General features: G+C 41.3%; 1 protein-coding gene across 1 annotated transcript; it reads right to left on the bottom strand.

Moving 5' to 3' along the window:
• Positions 1-293: 293 nt before the first annotated feature.
• On the bottom strand, positions 294-6,403 carry LOC110939588 (E3 ubiquitin-protein ligase UPL5). Its single transcript, XM_022181151.2, has 3 exons — positions 4,595-6,403; positions 843-1,432; positions 294-770 (listed from the first exon to the last, which is right to left on the bottom strand). The coding sequence occupies exons 1-3, from the start codon at positions 6,291-6,293 to the stop codon at positions 510-512; spliced, it is 2,550 nt and encodes an 849-aa protein (XP_022036843.1). The 5' UTR covers positions 6,294-6,403; the 3' UTR covers positions 294-509.
• Positions 6,404-17,813: the final 11,410 nt, after the last annotated feature.

The following is a 17,813-nucleotide window of genomic DNA, read 5'->3' as shown; positions in this document are numbered from 1 at the left end:
TTAAATAAATAAACCGATTTGGTAAATAAAAAATGATTCGATTCAGTTTTGACATAGATAATGGGAACTGGTCACAAACCTACGGCTTGTATAACAAATTGAACCGGTTTATATGATTTCGGTTACCAACGGGTTTCGGTCCGAGTCGGGTTTTCCGAACCGGTTTTGTGTTCATCTCTAATGCATATTAACTAAGTAATGGGCTATCAACAAAGTGGGCCCCAAAATCAAAACCGCCCTCAAGAAGAGAGATTTTGAGACAAAACGATGACCAAACCAACAAACAAATACCATACTCAAAACCGCCTTATAAAATTCCTATGGTTTAATTATGAGGATGATGAATTGGATTTGCAGATGTATATACAATAAACAAAAGCAGACGATGATTAAAAACCTTTGTTGATGATAGATACATAATTTACCTCCTCCCCTCCCTGTGCCCTATTTATAGTAAGTAAGTAAATAAATACTTTCTGTACATAAGTTGTTAACTGTTGGTCGGTCGGTCACCATGTTCCAAAGCTACACGCAACATGTTGTTGAGTGATAATGTTTAGGCGTTGTTGCATCACAGCCATTGACGGGTAAGCAGGGAAACATATCCGGAAAAAGCATGTGTGAGAAGAAGGGAGACGATCACCCTCACCCGACTTGTAAATGTAAAGCCTTGAAGCCAAACCGCAAAACCCCTCTACTGGTAGATACTTCACTGATGTCCAAAAGAAAAGAAGAACCTTTCTTTGCTCTGCGGTCATTTCCCCAACAATCTGTTGTTCATTTTCAGATTGATTCATTAATCACCTTAAAAGAAAACACAAATCAGAAATAAATAAAGATACCTTCCAGAACCACTTTATCTGAGGATCGGTGCATTTATAGCCGTTATATTCTGTATGTGCCTTCCAATCCTCGACAGAGATGGGACTTTCACTCCCATGCAACATCCCATCAAGATCTTCAAGAAGTAGGCTCTTGAAACATAACTTGCGGATTTCTTCGCTTGTAACGATATCTGTAAATCCTCTGGCAAATTCCGTTACCTGCTGGGCAACAGATGTGACAAACCTATGCTTGACCAGAAGATCAACGTACTCCTTCCTGTTCCTGCTATTCACACTTATCAGTTTTCCATCAGGGACAAGCTCCAAAAGTTTCATGGATCCCAACTCTTCAGCCTCCCAAACAAATGTTAGACCAAGTGCGTCTTCATCCACTGCACGCGCATCCATATCCAATATCTGCTTACAGCTACTATACAAGTATGGATCTGCATCCTTTATATCTTCCAAGCACACATCCACTCCACCCAATTGCAAAAAGAAGGCCCTATCGAATACTATCCCAACTTGCATTTTATGCATCAACGCTAGGGCTATCACCCTGCCTGCAAATTTAAAATATCGTAGGTGCATTGGGTCCACCTTAGATGCTGCCAACATAACCAAATAATAATTACTCTCTACACTTTTCAAAGCCACCTTAAACATTAAAATATGCATGACAGAAAGAAACAATCAATCAGTGAAACAAATTTGCATTCATGCTTATTGAAGATTAATGATATTTAACAAACACTATGTGCACCATGAGGTGAGGGAAACGATAACTACAGCTTCAAATCTTTGACTAGGCTAATCACAATAATGTGTGGGGGTAATTAGCTCCCAGTTAAAATCTATCTTATTCTTACCTTTAAGTAAAACAAAACATTTCACAACAATATATCTCCAAATAACCACGTGGCAAGCTTCACGCACGTGAGGGGCCCAGTATTCAACTATTTATAAACTACTTATAGTCTATAGATAATACTCACTCATTTGTTAATACTTGGAACACTAAAAAAATTAGATAATATGAGAAAGCTTTATGTACACAGCCTAAAAAGCTTTACATACAAGCTACCATAGTTGTTAAAAGCCATTGCCTCTTGCGCGTAGGCCCAATTTCCTAGCGAGGCGAGGCAATTGCGCCTTAAGTCAAGGCAATTGCGCTTTAATTCTCCAGGTGATGGTTCATGCGCATATTCTGGTGAGATTCCTAGATTCTTGAGAGTTTTCGGGCAAATTCTCTAAAATTTGGCAAGATTCTAGCTAGATTTCTACTTTTATCTAACAAAACTACTTTCTGCAATTAATAAACTAGCATTTTATAACTTTTGGTACTAAATAGACGATGTTAAATTTTATATAATAGCTTTAGTTTATTTTATTAGTAGTATTAATTTTCTATCATACAAAAATATTCTAAGTTTTTTTTGTTGTACGCTTTTTTTTTTCTCAGACCCGCACTTTTTTGCGCCTTGCGCCTAGGCCCCAGATGAGGCCTATGTGCCTTGAGTGCGCCTAACGCCTTTAATAACTATGCAAGCTACAAAGCTTCATGTGTTGTTTCTTAATCCTGAACCCAGCCGCTTGTTTCTTAATCCCAATTCAAGGGGTGTTTGGCTTAGCTTTTCCAAACTCCTTATGACTTTTTGGAAAAGTTAATAAGTCACAATGGAGTGACTTATTGACTTTTCCCCTCACATACACTCCCAATCCCAAACACCATTTAACTTTTCAAATAGTCAATAAGTTATAAGTTGGCTACAATAAGCACTCCCAAACACCCCCCTCAGTTTAACTTTAAGGTCAACTGAAAAAAAACTGAAGGTATATTTCAGTTCAATCAAAAAATCTAATGGTAACTCGTTCCTTAATCCACAAACTAAGTGGTTAAGTGTGTTCTAATTTCAAAATCATTAGTCTATTTCAGTTAACCAGTTACTTGTGCGCCGACTCCTAAATGGAAGAAAAATCCGGATCAAACCCTTATTTATCTTAACCTTAGGTTAATTTACTCGTTATTTCAAACCTTCCAAGCCTATCAACTATCAAGCAGTTGAAAAAGAAAGCAATTCCTTCCTTTTCATGTTATTGCTATATTAAAAATTAAAAAAATAGAACAAAAGGAAAACGTAGACCGGGAGCTAAAAAGCAAACAAGTAAGATGTTAGATTACCAAATAGAATAGTTCAAAGCATATGTTAGATAAATTCATCTGAACTCAAGGCTTTCTTTGATATTCTTCACAGCATATATTGCATATGTTTGGGTGATTTGTGCAGATATGACCAAAAACAACTTGTGATTGCAACCTTGGTTTTAAAATGTGCGATGTGTTTTGATCCCAAAAGCCAATGCGTGATGCTGTTGCGCGCGCCTCACGTATGCGAGGCGTTTGTTATTTAAGAAAATACTTATAGACATAGTTGTCAATAGCAGCTATAGCGACCGCTATAGCGCGCTACGTAGCCATGCGACCAGGTGTCGCAATATGGGTCATAGCGACCAATAGCGTATTTAGCGACAGTTAGGTATTCTTTTTTTTTTTGGATGTAAATAGCAATTAGATATAGCTATAAAATAGCTGGATTTATCGGTTTTTGTTAAATAGACATGTAAAATAGCATATATGCAAGGGTATTTTGATGTAATATACATATAAAGATTTTCAAAATTCTTTTTCTAGTGTAATCGCTATTTATAAAATAGCAGTCGGTATTTGTCGCTATTCGCTACGTAGCCTATAGGCGCCTTGTCGCTATTCGCTATCGACAACTATGCTTATAGATAATATTTAAACTTGTTAACTTTAAACACTAAAAATTTAGAGATTAAAAAAAAATGCAAAAAATAGCTCTAGTACCATGAAAGAAGTTCAGTATAACCAAAAAAAGCCTTGAACTCTTAAGTGTACAAGTAGTCTATGCAAAAGGTACAAGTAATCTATGTAGGAACTCATCTAACAACTTCATCAGCTCATCGTACAATTCTACTCTATAGTGGTCGACTTCAGAAAAATGCGCGCATCAGGGCACATCATGCGAGCGCATCAGGAGCGCATTATGCGATTTAGGGCGCATCATCCTCGCATCATGTAATCACAGAGCATCGCATTACCTGATGCGATCTCATCAGCGAATCGTTCGCATCACGCATTATGCGCGCATTTTAAAACCAAGATTGCAACACAAACTTTAACTGGTTTGCAAGATGTGCCTAGTAGTAGTGTTAGGGGAAAGATGCTCCACTAACATAAAAAAGTGGTCTGCCTCTTAAGCAATGTCTACCAACACTTATATAGCAAGACTGTTCAACATTATAATGTGACTAGTGGACCTTCTGTTTTACGTTTTTTAACCCCGACTATAAATATAAATATGTTCATAGTGTCACGCCACAGCATGGTAAAATCACAGTAATTATATAGGCCAACAGCTGTATGTTGAACTCAGACTAGCTATTATGCTCATATGCCACTTAAAAGTTAAGACTATCTACTTCCTACAGTGCTCATGTCCCCTGGCAAAACTATCAAACTTTGAATTATGTTTAAAAGCCCTGAGAATCTCAATTAGCCATAGCCTTTGTTGCTTTAAAATCCTCTCTTTGCAATGGTGATACTAGCCCCAGACACAGCATGACATAAACAAGTTCACTTAACACAAGGGAACCTATCAGATAACAACAATACAAATATATGTACTTTTGCAAATAATTTAAATCTTTCAATTCTATGAATCTTATAAGTTATAACAAAAGCTTACCTGGATTAGGAAAGAATCTTCTTCTATCATTAGGGCAAACAAGAAATAGAGCATTTTGAGGATCAAATATAGCTTGGCACACCAAGAAAAACCATTCACGTAATACACCAGGTCCGGTAGCTTCCTCATTTTTGAACTCCATAAACAATCCACTGCGCAACGCCCCAGGCTCTGCTCCTGAAATATACTCAAACGATTCAGCCAACAATTGTGATCTGTCGATAAGCATCTCATGGAGCTCCTCATACTCATCCTTCACCTCTGGAAGCAACATCATAACCAAATGCCTCCTCGATGCAAAGTCAGTCAACTCCTTATGCTCAAGAATCCATTTATGATCCTCTCCCCTCTTGGCATATCTGACAATTAGATAACACATGGAAACCTTATTACACCTCAAACTCATCCAAAACTTGTCTTCTGCACCTTGATATAGTACAGCAATATGATGCAGCTCCTTCAAGATACAAAGGTACTGATCCCATCCACCATCTCCTTTCTCTTTCCTCACCTTCATATGCTCCTCCACTCTGTTGAGGCACGCTTGCACTTTCCCCAGCAAATCAAGAAAGATGGTATACAGACAACCCACTTCATCGCTGTACCAAGGGTTGTGGCTGTTCTCCACTGGAAGCGGAGTCCCGTGGCCAATAATTGCACTCCTGAGAGGCTGCAGAAACGCACCAAAATCATGGACGTCACTGGACGACGGCCCAGAGTTGGATACAGATTCCATGCTAGAGACCAAATCCTGTGATAACTTGGTGGCAAGTTCATTCATAAATGGGAATATATCGGGAAGTGCAATGGCCATGTTGTTATAGCTAGAAGCATTTGAATTCCTAGTAGCCAAGTTAATGTAGTGCACCATTGAAGCTAGACTAGTACGACAGAGCTTATACAAAGGATCATCATGAAAGGCAGCTCTACGGAGCAACTTACAAAAGTCTAATAGTATAGGTGCAAATTGTGAATAAATTAGCCTTGGCAAGGATTTAATAAAATGTTGAACAGAGTCTAGAGCACATTCTTTGTTACCGGGATGAGGTGAGAAGTAAAGCATCACCAGGGCTGCCGGAGCAGAGGAAGAAAGAAAGATATCCAGATAAGGAGCAGCAGAACGATCACGATGATTGTGATTGTGATTGTGATCGTGATCGTCGTCATGATCATGATCATCGGTGGTGGGCAGCATGTTTAAGAACTCTGTGAGTTTGAGTTTGATGGAAGTGGAAGCCCCTTGTCCTACCACTCCTCTGCAGGCCCTGCAGATGACGGAGACCAAATCGTCGACCAGTTGCCAGACGAGAGGGTGGCCTGTGCTGCGCATTCGAGCGACCAAATGCAATCCGGCGTCGTTTGTGATCCTATAGTGAGAGAGAGTGTGCTCCGACTGGAGCTGCTTGCCGCAATAAATGAGGCGCTGGTCCATGATGGGAATACCGGTGGCGGAGTGAATTTTGCGGTGGATGAGTTCGATGGTGTCATGGGGGTAGCCGCGGAGGACTAGGGTTGTGCCCCCGGAAATTGTTCGAACGAAGAACTGGATAGGGTTTTGGGGCTGGGGTTGAGGGTTAGGGTTACGGTCGTCTTTTCTCATCCTGACGAAGGAGGAGGAGGAGGAGGAGGCTAAGTCGAGATCATCGTCGACGTAATCATCGAGTTTGCGTTTGATGCGTTGTTGTTCGGCGAGAGTCATTGGGCGTCCATGAAGACGAAACAACTGCAACTGGGTTGGGTTTTGTGCTTTCTGCTTTCTCTCTCTCTCTCTCTCTTCACCGGGTGGGTATATCAATACCACTTATGGGTGGGTGGGTGGGTCGGTGGATGGGTATTTCTATTCATTTAATGAATTAGAAAATACGAGGCCCTTAAATATAAATTTTTAAAAATAATATTTATAAAAAAAATTTAAATATATAAAAATGAATTGGATTCAACACCAATCATTTAGAGTCTGTTTGATATGGCATAATGGAATGGACGAGCGAATGGAATGGACGAGGTAATGGAATGGACAAAGCAATGAAATGTATCATTACATTCTATAGTCTTGTTTGGTTATCATCCAGGAAAGGAATAAATCATTACATTGTGTTGTTTGGTAGGTAAGAAAAGAGGAACGAATTAAATAGAAAAGAGGAATGAATTAAATCGGTGATGGGTGGTGTCGGTGATCAGTGGCTGCTAGTGGCGGTGGCAGCGATGGGTGGCAGTGGTCGGTGGTAGCAATGGTGGGTGGCGGTGGTCGGTGGGTGACGGTTGTTAGCGGTGGCGGCGGTGATGGTCGGGGTTGGTGGTGGTCTGCGGTGGTGTAACACCCCGTGTTACGAAAGTCAAAGTCAAAGTCAAAGGAAGAAAAGATTGCTAATTGTGATCTGTCACTCCTTGCTTAACTATCAATTTGACTTCTTTGACTTTTAATCTAATCTTTTAATTATTTGCTTTAGTTGTATTATGTGGAGTATCTATTAATAATCGAGGTTTAATCGTTGTTTATCGCATGTTTTATCGCTTTATCGCTAATCGCATCGCAATCGCATTCGCAACTTGATTGATAGATTCTGAATATTGTTTTACGTGTGTGTGCTATTTATGTGTTATTTGTGCATGTTTACTTTATTTTTGTGGTGATTAATCGAAACGCAATCGCAACTCAATCGAATCACAAACGCTAAACCCAAGTTATAATCATCCTAAATAAGTTTATGATTGTATGTTAGATATAGTATATGTGTGGTTATTATTAATCTATCGCATCGCTTAATCAAAACTCGCTTAAACGCATCGCAACGCTCAACACGCGAAACGAAACGCCGAAACTCAATTCGTCGGACCACTTCGATCGAATGGCCGATCGATCGAATGGTCGTCCGATCGGATTGCCATCCGATCGAAGTGCCATCCGATCGGCACACCATCCGACACTTGTACTCCACTTTCCCTTTTTGGCAACCTATAAATACCTCTCTCTCTCGTTCGACCAGCGCTCCAGCTCTCTTTTCTCTCGATTTCTCGCGATTCTTGTAAGTTTTCAACTCAAATCTTGTACTTCTATGATCTACACACACTTCTTCATCATTTTCACCTTTAAATCTTAACTTTTAACCGTGAAATCAGCGGATTTGAGGTGTTCTAGGGTGATGTCATCATGGAGTTCTTATGAACTTCAAGATTTGGCTTCATTCCACCAAGAACAACTCAGATCTAAAGGATTTCCACATGATTAAACAACGATTTCGTATAGATCTAAACATTTTCAAAGTTAAAAGGATTGAAAGATACTTTTCCAACTTTCTTTCAACTCTTTTACACTCAATGCACTCAAAACCGATAGAATCGGAGCTCATTCAGGCCTTCTACTTTTCTCTAGTGATTGTGTCGGTCTGAGATCTGATTTCTACCAAAGAGACAACCGATTTCGGGCTAAACATGAACAACCGTCACGAACCAGTAAACTGATCGGATTTGGGTGATTCTTGTTCGATCAGACGACTTGGGACTTAACAAGTTTCCGTTGTTTAGTACGTTGTCATGCCGTCTCGAGCAAACCGCAAAACTTAGCAAAATAATCAAGACACAAGACGATCAGGTTGTTGGGACGGATTGCCATCCGATCGGATTACCATCCGATCGAACAACAATCCGATCGGATTGCACTTGGTATCCACACTTAAATATTTTCAAATTTTCAAACAAACTGAATCTCGAACCGATTATCGTCCGATCGGATTGCCATCCGATCGAATGACCATCCGATCGGTTGACATTTGGAACTTCAACACTTAACCTTTTCATAATTTTCAAAGATCACCAGTTCTAACGGATTGCCATCTGATCGGAAGACCATCCGGTCGAATGATCATCCTGTTGTGAACTTGTTCTCACTAGAAATGTCTCGCTAATCGGATCGCTATCCGATCGAACGACCGTTCGATCGACGACCTGAAAGGTAGAGATACTTCTCTGTTTCTAAAATGCTATAACTAAAACTTCAAAGCCATCATACACAAACACATCCATCCCAAACGAATGTCAATCCGACCGAATGGCCATCCGATCGGATGACCATCCGAACGGATAGACATCCGATCGAATGACCATCCGATCGGATTACCATTCGACACTTGTTCACTTCGCACCGTTTTTCGCTTATGCTATCGTTAACTGTTGTAACACCTCGAATTTTTGTGTCCAATGATGTGTTAACACGTGTCATTTGATTACACGTGGCATTGATATTAAATAAAGGACTAATTTTGACAAACCTTGAATGTATGTAAATTCGAGGGTTATAGATGTCAAGCAAGGGTAAATATACTGTATGGTAACCCTAAATGGTGCTTGTACCTTCAAACGAATAAATCATGGATCGTACGGAAGCGAAACGCGGAAGAAAGTGAGAGATTACAAGCTACAGGGGTTAACTGTGTCAACATGTTTAATTATACCTCTGAGTGACCCTTTAACGCTCCCGAGGCTTTGTAACAGTATTATACGCTCACTAGAATATACTGTATAAATTCCGCGAAGTTCCGTTTTAAAACGAGAAAGTTATGATCGAATTCGTATGAGAAGGGTTAATAGCGTCAACAATGAAAGTTAAGGCTTTCTGATTAATTAATAAACTAACCGGGGACTTAACAACGCGGGTAAATAACACGAGGTCCTTAGTTGTAATTAACCGAGGGCCAAACTGCAAAGTTACCCCTTCAAACCCGAAAGGTCAGGTTAATAATTACGAAAGATTTCGTTATTAATTACCAGGATTTCGTAATGATTATAAAAGATTTTAAAAACCTGAAAATCAAGCCTCTCGCGACCCGCGTTGTGTTTTGGGTTAAGTGGAGGCGGGCCGCGAGCCTTCTAATTGTACGCGCCTGAATTTGAACTTCAGGCGACCCGCATTAAAACATGCATGGAACTCCCATGCGGGCCGCATTAGACGCCCAGATGCAGAATGTTTGGACAGACTTGCCTTTTGAACTTGTGAACGATCATTTGGACAATTAGTGCAGCTTGGGTGCCCCCTACTCGACCCATAACCCTCTAGGACACATGCCAACCATCCATGATCAGTTGTAGGGTGTTGTGTGATGATCTTGGACCTTGACTTTGGCTATAAATAGCATACTTGTGTTCATAACTTTCATCACAACACAACAACACTTCTCTGGTCATTCTAAAGGCTCTCAAGTGTTCTTCATTGCTCTCTAAGCAAGTCTTAACTTCTGTAAGTTCATTAGATCCTTTGTAGTTCAATTTATGCTTAGAAAATCATTAGAAACCAAACCGTCGTAAATACGGTTTGACTTTAAAATAAATCCGAGATGGTTCAGTCTTATGACGAATCAAAGGTAGTTATGAGTTAGTATTAATGTGGGTAATAAACCTCTAAAAGGGTTCCCTCTGATCACCACTCTAACTAGCTCAAATGTCGAGTCAAACGAACGGTTAAAAAGTCAACAAAAAGTTATTTTTGCGATTTATGCATAATCTGTAATGTATATGCTATGGAACCTGTTTAGACACTCATAAAACATGATATTAAGTATATAAACTTGTTTACGCTCGTTTGAATCGACCATTTGCTATATTGACCCGGTTCGGAGCCGAATGTCGCAAAAGTTCGACTTTTGCTTTGACTTCAGTTCTGACCCGTTTTAGTGAGGTATAGATATGCCTTAGGACTCTCTTAGGACCAGGTTACATGGTGGTATAAGCCTCTGTGACCGGTTCATGAATTGTCCGAGTCTTTTACGCATTTCCGTTAATCGCCTAAAAGTTGACCGTAACGGCCTTTTAAAAAATAAAACGAGTATTTCGGACACGTGAACGGACCATAACCTTGCTTACTAAATTATAAGCATATCCTTAAAGTTTCACGCCAATCCGAGGTCTAGAATGAGAGTTATGCTAAATAGCGCGAATAAAGTAAACTTTTGTAATAAACGGCGCAATTAGCGTAACGCCCATCTAAACCAAGATTTCGTCACCAAAACTTTTACCCACTATTATAAAATAATATTTTTGGAATTTTAAAGATTTTTAATAATTTTTACCTTGCTCATAACCTGCGGTTATGGCTACGGTTCGGTAAATACCGAATATGCCCTTTTCGGCCAAAACTTGAGTTCTACAAGGTCTTTTGACCCGATTCCAGTTGCTACTGATTTTAAATAATAAGTAAAGTATTTTAGACTTTATAAACTGTTCGGGAAACTCAGATTTCCTGTAGAACTCGAAAAGCTCTTTAAAAGTCTTTAAAATGACCGAAAAGCCCCTACGGGGCGTAATATTAACTTAAACTCGTTACGGGCATCACGGAAGGTATCCTACTGATACCACAACATCTTTAAGGCATATTGACGTAGGAAATAAACGTAAGACTCTCATGGTTAACCGTTTCGCCTATAGAGCGCACGGTTCGGCTTATGAAACTAGTTTTCGTAAATTAGCCGATACGGGTCAAATTATATTATTTGGACCCCAAAACCCAGAGTGTGAACCTTGAACCCATATAAAACAAGTCTCTGAACTTGTTTGGGGCAGAATCACATTCCATTTTCGGTTTTCGCCTTTCACGCGATTAAACCATATCTATATATCGGAACCAACCGGTCTAGGCTACGGCTAATATAAGACCCGTTAGGATTCTAAGAGGTTAACTAAAACCTTCGTTCCAGATTAGGAGCCCCAGTAAAAGCTATCGGTGATTTAATCAAATTAAGGAATATACTTGCAAAGGTAAATACTTTTAACTTATTTCCCCTATACGGGCTTGGGATACGGTATAATATTTACCGCTTGATTGAGCATCATATCTTCCATCGCTTAGGTGGTTAATTAAATATTATGATCGGCTCATTTAAACAGTTTTGTTTCTTAAAAGCCTTTGGGGGGTTAATGACCGTTGTCCCGGATATCCTTGGCATCATTTTACGAAATGGCCACGACCATCGACATCCCGGTGTAGGCGTACACCCGGTATATATTGTCGACATTTAATTAAAAGACGTAGCCGTTGGTTTCTATACTACGGTTTTACGCAATGTGGTGTGTCTATTAATCTTTAACCCGGCACGACCCGGGCTACTGAACGCATAAAAGAACATGTAATACGTTCACAAGATTTTAATAATTTTCCCAAGTTATAAAAGAGTTTGTGCCTTGTGCATTCAAATCAATTTTAAATAAACATTTTCAAATGTGTCAGTTGAATGTATTTACCAGTGTAAACTGACGTATTTTTCCCCAAAAGATTAAGTGCAGGTACTATACGAAATGGGCTGGTAATAGCTTCCTAGGCATCACGAATAGTCTCGCAAACTCGATGCCGTATCTGAATGAACCATATTTTAATATTATTTTGATCCGCTGTGGATACATTCGACTTCTGTAATACATTTGATATTACCACCAGAGGTTGAAGTATATATTTATCTTTAAAGCTTCCGCTGTGCATTTATATAATTGTGTGGTTTGACTATATCGTTGCCAACTACGTCACGGTAATCCCCCACCGGGCCCACCGGTGATACACGTGGAAATCGGGGTGTGACAGGTTGGTATCAGAGCCAACATTGAGTGAATTAAACACGTTAGGCAATGTGTTTAATCTCAATGACACAATTGCACATACTTGAGTCTAGACAAGAACTTAGGACAAATTCGAATTATTATTCCAATTTTGTCTTTTCTTTTATTATTGGTATTTAAAGTTTTATAAAGCAGGAAAAATGCCGCCAGTGATATTCCGAGGAAGAGGAAGGGGAAGAAGAGGCAGAGGAGAGATCGTTACTCATCACGATCACGAAGCCGGACCTTCTGGTACAAGACCTCCTTCAATGACGAGGAGCGAAGAACCACAACGACGAAGAGACCTTTACGAACCTGCGAGGCATTCCACCTCGCACAGCTCGACGCCATCATACCGGCACTCCTTTGGGCCAAATCCAGAGAATGATCCCAACAACCCGCAACCTTCCTTCATACCTCTACAACGTTCGGTATCGCACCGAAATTACGACGACCCTACTCCATACTTCATAGGTCAGTTTAATCCAGCTGACTACATACAGGAACCTTCAGGCTTTGTTCCATTAGGGCCACAAGATCACTTCTCCGAAGACCATATGGATGAAGATACTGATCCAACAGAACCTGCTCGTGGTACGCCCACGCATCCGATAGAAGTCTCTGATGGGTCATCCTTCCATGGCACACCCTATCAGGGACCAGACAGTTTCCAAGCGTTGTTTGACCGACATGAGTGGTACTACACACCACCTCAACAGACATCACAACAACCGCGACATCCACAGGATCCCTCTGAGGATTCACGCTTTGTGGCAGTTACGCCACCACCTCCGCCACCGGCGCAACCAGTAATGCCTGATCCGCCAAGGCGTAGGAGGACAAATGCTCGTATGTCCACACGAGGGGGAGGGGGTATCCACTTCAGCACCCCTCGACACTCTAGTAGTAGCCACTATCCGCCACTACAAGAAGAAGGACCTTCAAGTCCTATACAGGAGGGGAACTCCGCACCAGCTGCACCAAATTCGCCACCATTTGGGTATGACCAACCCATACCTGCTTACACGGGTCCAACGGCTTACAACCCGTTCGAACCGTCACAAGCACAATACAACTACAATTATGAGCGCGACCCATATGTGGTGTCGGCTAGATATAATGCACGCTACCCTGACGGAGCTCATGGGAACATGGGAGCACCGGACTACTCAGCTCATGGGTATCCAATACCTCCCAGACCTCCAGTTCCGCAACAAGCGCCACAACCACGTTTCTCTCCTCCTGAACAGGAAGAGATACTCCATCGACTAGATCGTGTGGAGAGAGAATTCGAGGAAGAGAAGAAAAGCCACCGAGGATTTCTCAAAGGCTTGGCGAACCTACTAAAGGGCAAAAAGAAGAAACGTGACCACTAGCCCCTAATAGTTGTACTAACTTCTATTTTGAAATAAGTCCCTGTGTGGACACTTATCGTATTTCAGTCCCTACGTGGACTTATCTTTTAGTCCTTGCATGGACCCTTATTTTATGTTAGTCCCTGCGTGGACTTGACACTTATTTTAAACCTCTATGGAGGTATGTACTATTTGAAAGACCCATTTAGGGCAATATGTGACTGTATTTGAGATTATGGAATGTATGTTATGAGTTTTGTTTTAATATGTATGAAATAAATCAAAACCATTTCTTTTAAATTGATCTGCCTAAATAAAGAATCTTACGAGTGAAACCTAGCCTGGTGTCTTTTAAGATCCGGCCAAGATGGTACGACCAAATTAAAAGATTCAGATTCACTGTTAACCTCTGCAAGCATGTTGACATTCATGGCAGATGTGATTCGTTAAAAATCACACACGTCATCCTTATACAATAATCCTTTAAGGATTTCAAAACCCAACTAAATGATTTATAAATCGTGGGTTAAATCACCAATGAAGGTGATCAATCTTATTTAAAACATCCATTAGTGATGTAGTGCCTACGGGCCAAATCTTATTAAATCATCCATTGAGTGATGTAGTGCCTACGGGCCAACCATATTAAAACATCCATTAGAGGTGTAGTGCCTATGGGCCGTAATAATTGTCTTATAAAGACAAAAGGCAGTGGTGGTCTATGACTCCCTGTCAGAAAGAGATAAAAGAACTACGGTTCAAATCTCTATGCCTTTGATTCTCTGAAATCTCGGCTAATAGTATAAAACATCCTCGTGATTAGGCTTTATGCCACCAATATTATTGATATAGCTAAAATAGGATATATTCAAATCCTAAGATTTAATGAGTAATAAGTTAACCAAATATGGTCTCTGATACCATGGTTGACAAATTGTCATGAAAGACAATTATATAATAATCTCCTGAATAGAATTTTGTTATCTTCTGTAACAGATTCAAGTTACAATGGCGGATCCCAATGGAGAGAACAGCCATACAAATGAAGATGACTATGACAATGCGCCAGTGCATCTGACAGGCGCACAGTTAAAAGCTCTAATTGACAATGCTGTTCAGGCAGCTCTGGATCGTCAATATACTGAGTCCCAAGGCAGAACCGTATCAAAACCACCCTCCAAACCAAAGTCACAATCCAAACCACTCTCCAAACCCAAGAAAGATGACGATAATCACTCATCCACTGAGAATAGTATTCATCGTGAACGAGAATATACTGATGCGTCCGGTGCCAAAGGTTGCACCTACAAGTACTTCGTGTCTTGTAAGCCCCGGGAATTCACAGGGGAAAAGGGTGCTGTTGATTGTATCACCTGGCTGGATGAGATGGACACTATTGTGGACATCAGTGGGTGTGCAGAGAAGGATGTGGTGAAGTTTGTGTCCCAGTCATTTAAGGGCGAGGCCCTGGCATGGTGGAGAGCGTTGGTGCAGGCATCAGGTAAGTCTACTTTATACAAGATGACATGGGAGGAATTTATTGCTCTCATTAAGGAAAACTACTGCCCTCAGCATGAGGTTGAGAAGATCGAGGCTGACTTTGTGTCACTGGTGATGACGAACCTGGACTGCCAGGCTTATTTGACGAGCTTCAATACGATGTCTCGCCTGGTTCCGTACCTTGTGACACCAGAATCTAGAAGAATCGCCCGTTTCATTGGGGGCTTGGAGCCTGCGATAAAGGCGAGTGTAAAGGCCTCTCGGCCGACGACCTTCAGGTCAGTTACTGACCTCTCCTTGTCTCTCACTTTAGACGCTGTCCGTCTGAGGACGCTAAGGAGCAAGGAGGCTGAGAAGAGGAAACGTGAGGATGATACCTCACGAAGGTCAGGAAAGAAGCACCGTGGAAACGGTGATGGCAAAAGAGGGTCGGAGATGAAGAAGGATGCGCAAACTGGTGAAAGGCCCAATTGCAAAATCTGCAAGAAACCCCATTCTGGGAAATGTAGGTTTGCATCGAATTCACAGTCGCAGCCAAAGACTTCCTCCTGTGGACTGTGCAAGTCCAAGGATCATAAGACTGTGGATTGTAAGAAAATCAAGGACGCAACCTGCTACGGTTGCAATGAAAAGGGGCATATCAAGAGTAACTGCCCTAAGAATACCAGGAAGGCGGAGGAGACAAAGAAGACTAATGCTAGAGTCTTCCGCATGGATGCAAAGGAGGCTGTGCTGAACGACAATGTGCTTACAGGTACTTTTCTCGTAAATGATATATTTGCAAGAGTACTTTTCGATTCAGGCGCCGATAAATCCTTTGTAGACCAAAAATTTTGCAAACTATTAAATATGCCGATCAAAACCCTAGATATGAAATACGAGGTAGAATTAGCAGACGGCACGATAGAAACCGTCTCCACTGTTCTAGAGGGATGTGAAATGTCCATTAAGAACCATTCTTTTCCTCTATCTCTACTTCCCTTCAAACTAGCGGGTTTCGACATAGTTCTAGGCATGGACTGGTTATCCCGTAATCAGGCCCAAATCATTTGCGGCAAGAGGCATATAGTGCTAAAGACCCCGAGTGGTGAATCGCTTACCATTCGAGGAGACACGCAGTATGGACTGCGCGAAGATGTGTCTATGCTCAAGGCTTCTAGGTGTTTGAACAGAGGCTGTGTAATTTACATGGCTCAGGTGATAATTGAAGAACCTAAGCCGAAGATCGAGGATCTTCCTGTCACTTCTGAATATCCCGAGGTTTTTCCTGAAGAACTACCTGGTTTACCACCAGATAGACAAGTGGAATTCAGAATAGATATCATACCAGGAGCAGCTCCTATAGCTAGAGCACCTTACAGGCTAGCTCCTACTGAAATGAAGGAACTGAGAACCCAGTTGGATGAATTGTTGGCAAAAGGTTTTATCAGACCTAGTTCGTCTCCCTGGGGAGCACCTGTCCTATTTGTAAAGAAGAAGGACGGATCGATGCGGTTGTGCATCGATTACCGTGAGCTGAACAAAGTTACCATAAAGAATAGATATCCTTTGCCAAGGATCGACGATCTGTTCGATCAGCTGCAAGGAGCGAGCTACTTCTCAAAGATCGACTTAAGGTCGGGCTATCATCAGCTAAGGGTCAGAGATGAAGATGTACATAAGACAGCATTTAGGACTCGCTATGGTCATTACGAGTTCCTAGTGATGCCTTTTGGGCTCACAAATGCACCGGCTGCGTTCATGGATCTCATGAATCGCGTCTGCAAGCCGTATTTGGACAAATTTGTCATAGTCTTCATCGACGATATCCTTATATATTCCAAGAACCAAGCTGACCACGAGAAGCACCTCCGTTGCATTCTCGAATTACTACAGCGTGAGAAACTCTACGCCAAATTCTCGAAATGTGAATTCTGGCTACGAGAGGTTCAGTTTTTAGGTCACGTTGTGAGTGAGCGTGGTATCCAAGTGGATCCCGCTAAGGTAGAGGCAGTCATGAATTGGCAAGAGCCGAAGACTCCTACCGAAATTCGTAGTTTCCTGGGGTTAGCAGGATACTACAGGAGGTTTATTGAGAATTTTTCAAGGATTGCTGCGCCCTTGACTTCCCTGACCAAGAAGAAAGAAAAATTTATTTGGGGCCCAAAGCAGCAAGAGTCCTTCGAAGTTCTGAAGCAGAAGCTAAGCAACGCACCTGTGTTGACACTACCTGAAGGTACAGATGAATTCGTAGTTTACTGCGATGCATCACACACAGGCATGGGGTGTGTGCTTATGCAGAAGGGCAAGGTGATTGCCTATGCTTCAAGGCAATTAAAGGTGCACGAAAAGAATTACACCACCCATGATTTGGAGTTGGGTGCCATTGTATTTGCACTGAAATTATGGAGGCATTACCTTTATGGTATTAAATTTGTGATTTATTCTGATCACAAAAGCCTCCAGCACCTGTTCAATCAGAAAGAGTTGAACATGAGGCAGCGTCGTTGGATGGAAACCTTGAATGACTATGATTGTGAGATCAGGTACCATCCCGGCAAGGCGAATGTAGTCGCTGATGCCTTGAGCAGGAAAGAAAGGGTAAAACCTATTCGAATCAATGCCAAGAGCATTAAGGTCAAGAACAATTTAATTGAAAGGATATTAGCTGCACAGCGAGAGGCTGTGTTGGAAGCTAATTATCCTAATGAAAAGTTAGGAGTAACGGAGGAGCAGTTGACTCTTAGCAAGGATGGAATCCTTAGACTGAACGGACGTATATGGGTTCCGATTTATGGAGGGCTACG

The sequence above is a fragment of the Helianthus annuus genome, chromosome 5 (assembly GCF_002127325.2).
Source record: "Helianthus annuus cultivar XRQ/B chromosome 5, HanXRQr2.0-SUNRISE, whole genome shotgun sequence".
NCBI lineage: Eukaryota > Viridiplantae > Streptophyta > Magnoliopsida > Asterales > Asteraceae > Helianthus > Helianthus annuus.
This window is presented reverse-complemented; position numbering and strand designations above follow the sequence as displayed.

Excerpts from the sequence above, each read along its gene's own strand:
- LOC110939588 (XM_022181151.2), bottom strand. The coding sequence starts at position 6,293 with ATGACTCTCGCCGAACAACAACGCATCAAACGCAAACTCGATGATTAC. Across the intron at positions 1,433-4,594 it reads AAGATTCTTTCCTAATCCAG|CATCTAAGGTGGACCCAATG; the intron begins GTAAGCTTTTGT and ends TTATGTTGGCAG. Across the intron at positions 771-842 it reads AGATAAAGTGGTTCTGGAAG|ATTGTTGGGGAAATGACCGC; the intron begins GTATCTTTATTT and ends AATGAACAACAG.